This window comes from Gymnoscopelus braueri (assembly GCF_963280865.1).
Source record: "Gymnoscopelus braueri genome assembly, chromosome: 1".
Taxonomy (NCBI): Eukaryota; Metazoa; Chordata; class Actinopteri; order Myctophiformes; family Myctophidae; genus Gymnoscopelus; species Gymnoscopelus braueri.
The window spans coordinates 12,061,834-12,076,445 of NC_137603.1; the positions used below are offsets into that span (position 1 = coordinate 12,061,834).

General features: G+C 38.0%; 1 protein-coding gene across 1 annotated transcript; it reads right to left on the reverse strand.

Annotated features, from left to right (window-relative positions):
- Nucleotides 1-5,586: 5,586 nt before the first annotated feature.
- On the reverse strand, nucleotides 5,587-11,259 carry LOC308087623 (ephrin-B2a-like; the record flags this gene model as incomplete). The annotated part of the gene is made up of 5 exons (XM_080431635.1): nucleotides 5,587-5,960; nucleotides 7,518-7,634; nucleotides 9,074-9,166; nucleotides 10,300-10,592; nucleotides 11,153-11,259. 5 exons carry the CDS (start codon nucleotides 11,257-11,259, stop codon nucleotides 5,587-5,589), a joined length of 984 nt encoding a protein of 327 aa, XP_080287761.1.
- Nucleotides 11,260-14,612: the final 3,353 nt, after the last annotated feature.

Consider the following 14,612-nt stretch of genomic DNA (forward strand, 5'->3'; position numbering starts at 1 on the left):
ATGTATTGATTTAATTTAAGCAATGCATACCTTTGTTGTATCTGAAGTGCTATTAAAAATATAGTTTGCATGGTGTAAAACGTTAAAGCTACTTTATAAGAAAGATACAATCTAAAACCAAAGATGATATAATAATCAGATAAACATTGAAGGAAATTCAAAAATGATTGCCACTAAAAGGGTGTTCAACCAAATTTAATTAAAATCCATTTCCCTAACTTTGTTTGTTATTGTTCATTTTCATGTTGTTGTTTTCAGTCATTCATCTGAACATTTTCACTATAAATATTGAACTGTGCACTTGGTATGTGTTTGTGAATAAGAATGTTGTTCAGACATATAGGTGAAGACTTTAGATACCAAGTGCTTTTATGCCACAATTAAATGTAATTCTATAATGAATCTATATTCCATTGATATGTGTTTAACGAATTAAACACATTTGGATTGAATGTTGAGAAACTGCAATCATTCTTTTCTTTTTTTCTTCTTTTTTTTAAAAGCAAACTGACTATGAGGTGGAAGCATTGTAGATGATATCTTCATGACAATGTCTTCACTCAGTGGAATTTTGGCACAAATAGATGGTGGAATAAGGAAATGAAATACCACATATGTGTGATTGTCATAGCAATATGCTGTAATAATGACAGTGATATTTCTATGCTGCAGAGATGCCCAAAAAATTATTAATCTGCAGTATACACATTGGAGATTTATTAAAGTTCCAAAATCATTGTTGAAACAGCAATTTACCAATCCTCAGTGTAAATGTATACATGTATACATCTATAGTCATGTTTAGATGTGTATACACTCTTAAAGTTAATCATCACGTTCACTCTGGCATGTCATTTACGTATAGGCAAAAAAAAAGAAAGAAAATACAATCTTCACACATTTTCAATAATAGCTAATCTACAAGCTCACAATGCATCGCAATGCAACATGTCATGAGCTTGTAGATTGCATTTCCAGATTTTTTTTTATAGGGCTTAAGTGGTTAAATTAATGCATGGTTTTACACTATGTCCCCACCTTTTAGTTATCCCCTGAATTAATTCCCACTTTTGCACCAACTAATTGTATCCTGCTGAATAGGAGACAGTACAGCAGTGCTTTAATCAATATAAATGCTGATTCTGAAGTCACAAAACGTCAGTTTCCTCAGCTTGTCTCCCTTTCACAATCCCGCTCATTTGTACTTGCTAATCAGAGTATGAAGTTGAATTCATGTTCATTACAACTAAGATAGATGAACAAAGATAGGATAAAAAAAACTCATTAACTTATTTTAGAGATGTACACTCAACACTCTTAAAAAGGATGTCAGTTTTGACCTTATCTGTGTAAAGGGACATCACACATATTTCACATGCTTTGCCACAGTTTACCATAGTTTTCAATAATGCATATATGCTGTGTTGAAAAGTACTACAGGTGTGTGCGCTCTATAAATCCTCAGTGTTACTCTAACTCTTAACGGTGTACAAATGTAATCAACTGGTCCAGTTGGTCGTACAATCTCAGAGTAACAAACTGATAAATGAACACTGAGGATTTTACTGTATGCTGTACCAAACAAGTGAATTGAAAATATCACTGAGTGAGTATCTCCATAAGAAAAAAACATGTAAATGTGCTGTTTGTTTGTTAAGCTGTCAAAATTGTGATGAGTGATAAATATGGCTCCGATATGAGGCTCAGGTTTGTTATCATCTGTTGGAATCTGTTGAATGCTACCAGCTGTTCATAAGTGAGATACAGTATGTTTGCTGGCCAGCAGAGGGTACTGTCAAACTAAGTACAGTAGGATATCAGTATGCTTTGCACATAGTGGCTTTGTAACTGAAAAGGGAAACACTTAAAAAACACATAAAGCCACTGAAATGATTGGTATTTTTTTGTTTTATGTATCTCGATCTTCAGAGAGGAGAAGGAGATCAAGCATTAACTTACAGTGGTAAGTAATTAATAAGTAAGTAAGTAAGTAATATAATAATGCATTTATTTATGTTTAATATTGGGAATAATTTGTATTCGGGTGATTAAAAAAATTTGTATTTGACATTTCTCTTGCTATGATGCCTTTAGACAAAGGTGGTGTCGGTGCGAGACATGAGGCCTACTTAAATGTAGGTATGGTGATTTAGTTGACACTGCTCTTTTGCCAGTCTCCTCTAACTCATTGATACATTTGAACAATGATATGAGAACACAACACAATCTAGTTTAACCACTTAAACTTTGTTGACGGGGTCCCCAAGGTGTCTGTACTTGGACCTCTCCTTTTCTCCCTCTACACTACACTAAATCTCTTTGCCAAAAAATAGGAATTTAATTCCACAACGTGAGCTTGTAGATCTTATATTTTTGCCAAATGTTCACCTATTTTCAGGATGCTAGGGTTCATGTGATTATTGACAGCAATATCCACTTCAGTTCTTAGGGTCTTTCTTTGACAGCACTCACTGTTGAGAGTAGGAAAGCTCACTTGTGACTCCCAACCCCCCACACAAAGCTAGTTCCTCTGGAAGTGTGGTGGGGGGTGGGTGGACGAGGGAGGTTGTAGACCACACATCTTCCCATGGGGTCACAGGCAGCTTATGGCTGTCCTTATGAGACCTCACCCCCTCACTTTCAAAAAGCCATGCTTTCGAGACAAAATTATTTTGCAAGCGTGAGCCACTTGGTTTGGGAAAATGAATCGATAATGCATATTTGTTGCACTTTTTCCGCAGATAGAAAGAATATTATGAGAGAAAACACTATGGGAAAAGTAGTCATTTGTATATGAACAGTACAGTGTGGTGCAGAGTCTTTTTTTTTTGTTTTTATGTTTTCCCTGTGTGACTGTAAAACACAACTGAGAAAGCAACACCTGAGAAAGTGTGTTACGTTAAACACTGTTTTAGGGGGCTGGTTGAGACAGTCAAGCCTGGACGTGAAATACAGAACTTCCCCTTGGTGATGCTACTCTACTTCTTTTCTGCCCCATTTCTCTAAAATGTCCTACCATGGCGAGGCTCCTCCCACAACAGGGGCCAGGAGCCTGGGGGTTCTGTTTTGTTCTTCCTAAAGAAGCCTGGCTGCCATTGTCTCTCTATGACCTAGAGGTCAACTGAACTCACCTCGCCTTACCATGGTCCATTCAACTGAGAAGCTTCACACAGGACAAAAACATCTCACAAGAGCAAGTATGGACTTCAAGCATGGGGGTGGAAAAACACACATGCAACGAATTAGTTCTTTAATGTTTCAGAGTCACAGTCAGAGTCTAATTTGTTGTTTTTTTCTTCACGATATGCTCACAGCTATTATACAGATGGCACAAAGTTATCAAGAATTTCCGATTGGTTGTTTAATAGAATAAATATAATATATATATATATATAATAAATACAACTGAGTGTAGTCTGGTGTTGTCTGCAATATTGATGTATTGATTGTGAACTTCCCCGATTCTAGAGGTGGTAACTAATATCGCCTGAATCTGTAAAAGAAGTAGCCTACTAATCCATTCACAACATATGCTCCTGTTTGTTATGACAGGATGACACAGGAAGAGTTGATTTGAGGGTGTCTGTTCACTACAAACTAAAAGAAAGCTATTTGAGTTGATTGCAGGTTTTAAATGTATTATAGGCTACTCCTCAATATCAGGTGAGGAGTCAGACCAAGCAGAAACCAAGCATGTCTTGTACAGTAACTTGCTATTTGAAACAGCAGTGTCCCTAGTGGTGTTGACAGCTCATGGAAGCTGACAACCTGAAAATGTGAAACATGATGTGGATGAAGAAGCATGACACATATTTGCCCACAGATATTACACAGAGAATCACAACAGGAACATGAAAATAATCCAATTGTTAAATACTTAATACATTTAAAAAAAAAGTATATGTAAACTCCTTAAGTGTACAAATACTCCAGAGTTGTCATTGGATAAATGAACACAGGATTTTACTGTAGGCTATATTTCTAATTCTGAGTGTGCTGTGTATTTTCTTTCTATGACCTTGTTTTGTGGATCTCTTTTTTCAAAATGTACATTCCAATAAACAGTATAGTATCATGGGATAAACTCACAGCATAGCAATTCTCAAACTTCAAAATAACCATCAGATTATAAAGATGAAGATGTTCACAAGAAGTCTTTCAAGTTTGTCATTCCTTACAAGGAATATCCTATGGCATATTGTGTTTAAAAATAAAATTGGTACTCAACTTTGTGTATGCATCATAATTTACAATGTAACAATAAAAAACATGTAATTTTAACTTTTTGCTGTAGTGTAGAACATTTTGCCAGTGTTTCAAAGCAGCACTATGAAACTTTACTCTTCTACCCCAGATTTGAACCTGGTTTCCTGCTTAAGGGCTGGGGCACAGGGTGCGATCCCGGGCATCCTTGAGCAAGACACTGAACCCCAGTTGCAGGTTGGTGCCTTGCATGGTTTCGTCTGCTGTTGGTGGGTGAATGTAAAGCACTGTTAGATAAAGGTGCTATAAAATGCCCCATTTACCAGAGAGCATTTTACTTTACTATATAGTTCTCTATTATTTAACCAGGTGAGTCCAACTGAGATGGTTATCTCTTTTACCAGGCAAAAAGAGCAACAAAACACGTCTAGGTGCCCTGCTATGGTAAGAAAATTAATATTCTTTCCTCCACTCTATCATAAAGAGAGCTCAAAGAAAAGAAAATCCAGTGTTAATAAACTTGTCTTGATTTTGTGGAGGCAAAGTACAAGTCAGAGTTTAAGAATTTCAATGAAAGCAAATCATAATTTGCAAATAAATAATTAACAACATTTCACACAAAGTTCATAAACTCCAACTGTGAAAACATATAATGTTTAACGTGTATTTCTAAGTGCGTGGACGTCATTTCTTTAACAGACGTAGCTGATAGAGAACCTGTCTCTCATAGAGAAATTACTTTATAAGATACATTTATGAAAAGAAAACATATTCTCTGTACAAAATGTAGCTGCCATATGGCAGCTTCTTTGATAAATAAAATCTAAGTTCTAGCAAGTAATCCTCTTATAACTAAGTCAGTGATAAAGTCACTCATTCTCACAAAGTAAATAAATAGAAACCTGAATTAAAGGGCAACTTTACTTTTTAACCTGAATCGTGTGGATGTCATGTGTATCATCATGCAAATATCTGACATAAAACTTCCCAATGTATTCTCTCTAGGGACTGGAAAATCTCCACCAGCCTACGTAAAATGAATAATTTGTATGTAGGCTGGCACAAAGATATATTTAACATTGGAATATGTTTGTCCATACAACATAACAGCTCTCTGTACTACACAGTAAATCATCAGTACTAATTTATCAGTTTATCCAGAGTGATAATGTAACATTTTACCCTCTCAGAGTTATTAACACTGATGTTTGCTGTGTACTGAGGCCCAGCCGATCCACATTTCCAGCAGCTTAGATTCAGGACACTGGTACATACTAGACTAGTATGTAGATTCTAGTCCTTGTTTTGTCTTGGTGAAGTCTTGTTTAGCACTTGCCAGCTTGCTGCTCCATTACGGTTTTGATTACTTTCAAAACAGCTCCATTAAACCTTGTAGTAGATGTTTGTAGGACTCTGTGGTGGTACCTCCTGAACTATGTAGACAGGGGGCCCATAGTCACTGTTCACCGGTTCGTAATGACGACAGAACATGCTGTCAGACGCCCGGAGTGGGAAAACAACGTCACTGCGGTCCGAACCGTTATTGTCACTGGTGACACTGCCCCGCTTTGGCCCAGCCAATGTGTTGAGGGACATGGAGGCAGACTGTTGGACGTCAGGAACACAGCGACGCTGGTGGCACTTCCACAACACAACCAACAGAACTATGATGACTAGGATCAGCAGTAGACCGCCAGAAACGACCCCTATGAATAACCCCGGTTCTGTACCATCACTGGGGACAGAGGCATCCTCCCCTGTGAGTGAGTGAGAACATGCAGAGACAACAGAGAATGGGGCATGTCGTTATACAGTAGGTAATACATTCCCAAAGACACATTGTGAGCTTGTAGATCTACTATTTCCGCTATTCGTCGTAAAAGGCTTACGCGGTTAAACACCATTTTCAAGAATCCACAATCACCATTTTGCTTTTACTTCACCTGAGGGGATGGGAAACCCCAATGACCCTCCATCAGTATTTGTTAACACGAATAAGAAAATAGAGACCGTAATCTAATCTGTGATGCCACGAAGCCTGGAGCCATCCACTGAAAATGCACAGCTCTTAGGTTATAGCAGTAATATCACTTCCAAAAACAGAATCAAAATAGAAATTAAATGATAAACATGATAAATATAATATCAGTCTGGATAGTGTTGTTTTCCGTCTTTGGAATTGTATTATTTGGACCTATTCATGGTGTTTAGCACTGCTGCCTCATAGCAAGGACATCACCAGCCTCCACCCTTTTGGAGCGTGTCATTATAGGTGACAAATTCAGTGGTAAAATATCTGGTAAGTTTACCCTGTGGTAACTTATAGCCCATCGCAACGGTGTAGCTGGCTGACAAGAACTGATCTTCATGCTAACAACATGTTGCATTGTGACACGTTCTTAGCTTGAAGATCTGCAAATATTATTAAGGCATTAGTGTTATACATTAGATGTATGTGTGGTAAGCCTACTCCAGTTTCCCCCCACATGACAACAAATGGAATTCAGTTGGATGAACATGTCTAAACTGCCCACAGCTATGAATGTGAGAAAAACAGTGTTGTTGTTTTTTGCACTGTGATGGATGTGTCCAGGGTATCTCCTTGCCTTTTGCTCATTGCATGCTGGGATACACTCTGTGTCCCTGAATTGGATCAATTTTCCTGTCTGTAGGCAACAGTAGATAAGATTCATTAAGACTTTTCCTTAGGCATAATGTTAGAGTATAACGTTATAATGGCTGTGTTTAGGCATTACATTAGAGATAGTTACATTTAGACCCAAGACCCAAGATTAAGATCTTCAACTCAATTAAACTCAACCTTTATGTGTATAGGACCAAATCCCAGGTCTTCACAAGCCAATGCCATTAAATCATAGTGAAATCACAAAATAAGGTACACCATTTTATATAAAACCCATAATAAGTAAGTATAAAAGTATAGGTATAAATACAAATAGAAAACAAAAAACAGTAAATAGACAACACAAAATACTAGACAGTAAGCATTAGACACTGACACATTTGACATAGCCTACATGTACAACTAGGTTTAGATAAGGGTTTGGTATATTATAGGTCAGGGGGAAATTGGGAGGGTGGACAATGAGATTGCGTGACCTCGAATGTTCATGAGTCAGAGCTTTTAGAAATTGAGCAGGATGGCTAATGGATCAAGAGCCATGAACTAAAAATATTATATTTCATAGATGTAATTCAGTGTCATACCCACTAAAATTACAGTTGTCCTCAAATAGCAAGTGTATAGGGCAGGCACTAAAACCTATGCAGTCAGATTTTTCTTTCTCCTTTACCATTATTGCTTTTCCCATCATGTGTTCTTGTGGGGGATTCTTTAACCTTTAACTTTGGCTGCTTGGGTGGGAATCTGGTCGGAGACTCCTGGGGCTCTGAGGGTGGATCAGAAGAACCTGGAATAAGGCGGGATGGTTAATGGTGGGATGCATACTGGCATGGTCACATCTTCAGCACTAGCCTCGTCAGCCAGCCTCTGTTTCACTCTCATTCAGCACTAGCTCTGCCAAGATTCTAATACCAACAAGATGTTAGTCTTAATGTTAATTCACACCATCCCACGATGCTCCAAGAATAGTGGGATGTCATCCTATTCCACTTTCACACCATTGTTAGTGGGCTTACTCGCCATATGAGTACATCTTGGATTTGTAATACAGAAGGCGTGCACACATTCAAGCATTATTGGTATTAGATCAAATTGTGAATACATAAAAAATATTCAAAACGGTGCTATATTAAAGTGATGGTCTTAAGCTGCCAACAATTTGAATTATGGATCTGAGATAATTCATATGAAAAGCCATCTGGATGATTGTTAATACATTACACTGTTGTGCGATATACAATATTAACAGAGACATCATTGTGTTTAGCAAAGCACAGTACTGACATATTACTTTTGACCAAATTTAGAGCAGGTGTGCTTTCTCACTGCTATATCAGGCTGCTAACACGTTTCAGAAAGAGTCACTACCCGTAGCTTTAGTGAGTAAAGAGGTCGTGGGGTAATCAGAAGGCCACCGGTTTTCCACCTGGTCCATCTATGTGTCATAAAGTGTCCCTGAGCAAGTCACTTAACCACTAACCCCCCCCCCCCCCCCCCAACCTGAATGCTCATCAGAACCATATGAGCAGCCATCAGCTGGGTGAAGCTGAAACTGGATTTCCCCCACAGGACTAACAAAGGTTTCCCTTCCATTCTGATTAAAGGACGACTTCACACATTTTCAACCTGTCTTCATATAATTGGTCCTCACTAATGCTCATGATAATATGGCACCATTTTTGTCTACTCACTCTGTGTCTCAGAGGAGGGCTGTAGATAGTTCAGAAACCCATCTACCAGTGACATCATCGATGGGGAATTCAAACTAATAGAAACTACAGGCTTTCTATTCCTGGAAAGTTAGCATGCTATAATGGAAACCATTGTTCTCGCGTTAATACAAATACAAATACAATTTAAATATTGAAGAAGAAAAAAAACCTTCCTAACAATGATGTCACTGGTAGATGGGTTTCTGAAGTGTCCACAGCCCTCCTATGAGACACAGACTGAGCAGGAAAAAATGACACAATTTTATCAGAAGCATTAGTGAGGATCTATTATATGAAGATAGGTTGAAAATGGGTGAACGCACACACACACACACACACACACACACACACACACACACACACACACACACACACACACACACACACACACACACACACACACACACACACACACACACACCACACACACACACACACACACACACACACACACACACACACACACACACACACACACACACACACACACACGCACGCACGCACAAATACTCACTCTGGCCCACTCTCAGTACCAGCTTCATGGATTTGGTTCTACAAACCCCACCATTAGTATTATCCAGACCTTGCAAGGTGCCTGTAGAAGTAGCTGATAAAGAAATAGATAGAGAGAGAGAGAGAGAGAGAGAGAGAGAGAGAGAGAGAGAGAGAGAGAGAGAGAGAGAGAGAGAGAGAGAGAGAGAGAGAGAGCGAGAGAGAGGAGGGGTGGTGGAGAAGAATTAATGAATTGAATGTGTAAGCAGTACTCAAGATCATTACATTTTCCTTCTGAATAGCTTTCAATTTTCCAGCAAAGAATTCTCTCATGCTTAACAGCATCATGCATACATAACACAAAGTAGCCTAAGCACACATTAACACAACCAAAATCATAACATCAGCACAGGTTAAAACATGCAAATGCTCAAAGCCCCTTAACTTGAAGCATTGGAATTACTAAACTGTCACACATCAGTTTGTGCATTTATGTGACACACACACACACACTCACAAACACACACACACACACACACACACACACACACACACACACACACACACACACACACACACACACACACACACACACACACACACACACACACACACACACACACACACACACACACACACACACACAAACACACACACCTATTAGGACCATTTAGGTCAGATAACAATGTCTCACTGTCTACCAGTGACATTGTGCTGAAAGCTCACATCGAATCTGCCTGATGCTGTAAGAGCCTTGTGTGATTTGGGGCATGTAAGCTCAATGAATCCCACTGCCATGCCACTGCGATGTGTGCTGTCAGAACAGAACAAGGTACTGTGTATGACTGGCAATAACTCGAAGAGTGTACAAATGGACAATTTTGTTCCATTTGGACACTCTCTGAGTTAAATTAACACTGAGGATTTCACCATACACGCCACGGTAAGACTTGCTCTTTATCTCTCACGCAACACTTGGCATTAAGATTCTTGCTAACCAGCATTGACCCCACAGCAAGGCTCACACTCTTGTGTGAACTAATAAAATTGGAGGGAGCAAAAGATGATGGCTTATTATACAGCTCGTGGAAAAACAGATAATAGCATAGATTCAAATGCTCTTCCTTGTGTAGGCTATAAGCAAGACAATGTTGCACTTTCAGTACACAAAAAGATTTGAGATGGATATTGCAAAATCTACAACTTGAAGCTGAACCACTTTGAGGTGAAACTGAGTGCATAACTCACAGGTAATAAAATAGTCCCTTCCCTTGAGGAACTCCAAACCCCAGAGGTTTGGGCTGAACTCCTGGAACTTAAAGGTGAACTTCACATCCCTGTGAGGCTTATCACAGCTGAGAAGAGCCTGAAGAGGTGCATCTGTCTTGTCAACGATGCATCTCTGCATCTGACTCCGAGTCACCAGGTACACGCGGTAGAACTCCTCCTCCCCCCCAGATGAAGCCCCAACTCGGGGGCAGACAATGTCCATCTTGTCTCCAATCTGAGGAAAGAGGACCAGACCCTGACCTGGAGTGAATCTGTGTGTGCGCGCGCGCGTGCGAGAGAGAGAGAGAGAGAGAGAGAGAGAGATAGAGAGATAGAGAGAGAGAGGTATGAGGATATGGAGGAACACAAGGGAATGTTGATTAACATTAACATTTTTTGGCCTGGTACATTTAGGATATCACAGAATAAGGAACCACATAGTGTTGTGACTCTGGTATTGCACAGAAATATCCAATAAAACAGGCATAGATATCACCTGTAATATGAGCATAATAATGAATATCATCTATTCTACAGCCTGTTAGTTAATATGCTATTTATAGGTCATGCAATTTTATGAAGGTTAATTCTCATAATGACAAATAACTTAAATATACAAAGCAATTACTGATTACTATTTAATAACTTTATACGTTAAAAAAACATTGATAGTGGAAATAGATGATCTACAAGCTCACAACACCTCACAATGCCTTGTGAGCTTGTAGATCTGCTATTTCCACTCATTTTCGAAATGTTTGAACATTATTCAACATAATAATAATTGCGAATAGACGATTATGTAAAAATTGGGACAGATCAATAAGCCTACCTTGTGTTGGAGCTGTTCCAGTAGATAGACTCCAGTATAGCAGCACGGCAGGAGCAAAGGATGGACAACCAAACAACAGAATGGTAACACCATGTAACTCTCCCCATCACATGGATCGCATAGATAGGCTATGATTAAATATCATTTATTTAAAATAAGCGAATTATTTTGCAGCTCCATCTTTTCGAACTTTCCAGAAGTGTGTACGGTAGTTTAATTACCTAAAGTTGCAATCTTCTTTGTGGCAAATGCATGAACATTTCCACCTTCTCGTACATATTTGGCAAAAAGGCATTAGTGTAATGAAGTATAGGCTGCAAAAATCGGTGGAGCTATATTAGTTACCAGCTGACTCACTCACTGGTCCGCCCATTGGATCCCGTGCAGTAGCCCATGGTTCTCAACCTGTGGCTCGGGACCCCCAGGTAACAGGTTTCTTTTTATTGTGCGGGGGGGGGGGGGGGGGGGGGGGAGTGAAGTGCAGATGATAGTGAAGTGACAATTGAAGGACTTTTAAGATAATACCTTAAAGAAAATGAAAAAAATACTGCATTATTGCATCAAAAGTGATCAACAAACTAAAAACTGGTCAAACGTTGGCAAACATTGTGAAAACCTACAATTCCAGTATCAGGGTGTTATTTTTTTTAATAAATACAATTATTTATTTATTTAAAAAAGACTTTTAATCGGTTTTCACTTTATTTATTTATTTATTCATTCATTTATTGACAATTTATTGAATAGTCTATAACAAAAATATTAACATAGCCTAAAGTATTCTATAAAAATAAATAAAAAAGACCAAACAAACATTTTTGCCTCCTATAATATACAAATAATTTAAAGGCAGACAGGAAAATGATTATGCCAGAAAATACAGTATTAAATATGCATATTAAACAGCATGTAATTTTCGTCTGACAGAACATGCAATCAGCATTTCGTTTGATCATCAAAAAGCAGAGCTGCAAACAGCCCTCTTAATTCATGACTGTCACGTCCAACACGTCACGCACAATCACATCATCACCAGTCTACTAACCCCAACTGTCCCAGTTCCAACCCACTCTACCCACAAGGCTGTGGGCGGTTTTCAGAAGAAAATCGGGTAGCATTTGCAATGGTGTAAAGTAACTAAGTACATTTACTCAAGTACTATAGGCTACTTATACAATTTTGATGTATTTTTACTGGAGTATTTCAAAATGTCGGTACATAGGCTACTTCTACTCCATTGCATCTCAGAGGAATATTGTAGCCTACTTTTACTTCACTACAATTATTTGAAAACTTTGGTTTTACTTTGTAGATTTTGATTATATTATACAAAAAAATACATTAACCACTTCAGCCCTATATACATATTCCGGCCATTTGAAAATAGCCGATCTACATTGCGAGTCTGCTATTTTCAAAAGATTGTTGTAAATTTTATACATTTGAAAACTGGTTAAATGGGACATTCTGCATAATGAGTAGGCCTACTTTTACTTTGGGTACTTTAAGTATATCTTGATACCAATACTTGTGTACTTTTACTCAAGTAAATTTTGAATTCCGGACTTTTAGCCTACTTGAAACAGAGTATTTCTACATTGCAGTATTGATACTTTTACTTCAGTAAAACATTTGAGTAGCCTACTTTTTCCACCACTGATTATTGGTAGCCTAGCCCTGGTCACCTTGCATCGTTTATTTTGGATAACTCCATCGTGTTGGATTTAAACTGTGATGAACTGAACTCTCCTGTCCTCTGACGTCTGACTTTAACCTTGGATTTGTACTAAACTGTAGATCTGTTCACCTGCACTCTGTGTCATTACAATAAGCATACCCTTTTATCTCCAAATCTGTCCTTTAGTTATCTTCAATTTGCCTTTTTAAATAAAGTAATAAGGCATTGACACACATTTTGACAGCTGAGCCATTGTCACATCATGAAGGATGAGCAACTCAAGCTGTGCATATTTGCAGGTTTGTTTGTCATGTTTTATTCATTTTCAGGTCCTAATAAAATTGTTATCCTATCAGGAGAGGGAACTGGACCTAGCTAATACAGGCAATACAAACAAAATGGAAATGGAACACTAATAAAGCTGATAAATAGTTTCATCCAATCTCCTGATTGGATTAAACTGGTGTCCAACTTGAACATTTTATATTTTCTGTTTACTAAATAGAGAGATGGGGAGACCCCTGTTAAACATGCTGTAGCAATGATTACGATCTAAATTAAACTTTTTGACAAACACACCAAAACAACAAAGTAGGTAGCCTACTGTGTTTACTTTTACTTTTAATATCATCAGGCTCACCAAGACTAATTTGGCCCACTTTATTTATAAAATGTAGCCTACTTTTAAGTTGACAATAAGAACACTTAAGTTTACCCCTAATACCTTTGTACTTGGATCATAAGTGAAAAGTAAACGTCTTCATACTTTCAAGAAGTCTACATGTAATTTACTCATAGAAAATGTTCTACAGTATAATCTTCCATATATAAATGTTATGCCATAGCCACTGACAAATTGGGAATTTGTTACTTTAGGGCACCAGAGGCTTTAAGTTAACAAGCCTCACGCCCTCACCAAATGAATTGCATGTACGGTATTGTTTCAAAACAGAAATTGATGTAACCCTCCCTGACTTGATCAAAGTTAAATGCATAAATATAGCGTAGCAGCTAAATTCATTTTTGCAGGTAAATCTTTCACAAGTGGAAAGAAGTACCAAAATGAAATACTCCTTGGGGATTGTTCTTTTGATAAAACCCATTAAGCCAAATAAAACCAAGATAGTTGTATGGTACCTAGTTGATTCAATGCTGTCTTTTACTTCCTCATTTCCTATATGACATCTTTCAAGTGTTACAGCGCCTACGCCTACAGGAGAAGATCTGGTGACAAGATGCCATGCCTCTGAATATGTAAAGTGTTTCAATTCTAGTGAACATTGCTATCTATGCTTTTAATTACTGTATTAGGCTAGTTTCATTATGTTATGAAGTGTTTTTTTGTATATTGACCTGGGCATCTGTGTATTGTGTCTGTATGTTTTTTTTTAAACTGTACAAACACCTAAGTCTAAATTGCACTTGACTTTTTTAATTTTCATATTCATCAGTCATGTAGAATGAACTTACACACAAAGATCACATCACAGATATTAAGCATTGCATCAACCAACCAGAATTTGTGTCCGTTTATACATAATTTGTGTCAGTTTATGTAGATGCATCACAGACACTGGCACCTATAGATACCATCCCTTCATGTAATCACCCATATGTTTACCCGTATAATTCTTGAAATTGGGAAACTGTGGATATCGACAAAGAAAGGGTCAGGACAAGTCTCAGTTACATCATCATTGTATATACAGTCACAATCTAAACACTTATACATTCACAAAGTGCCTTGGGAATACAGGACTCCTTTGACTTGTAGGCTACCCC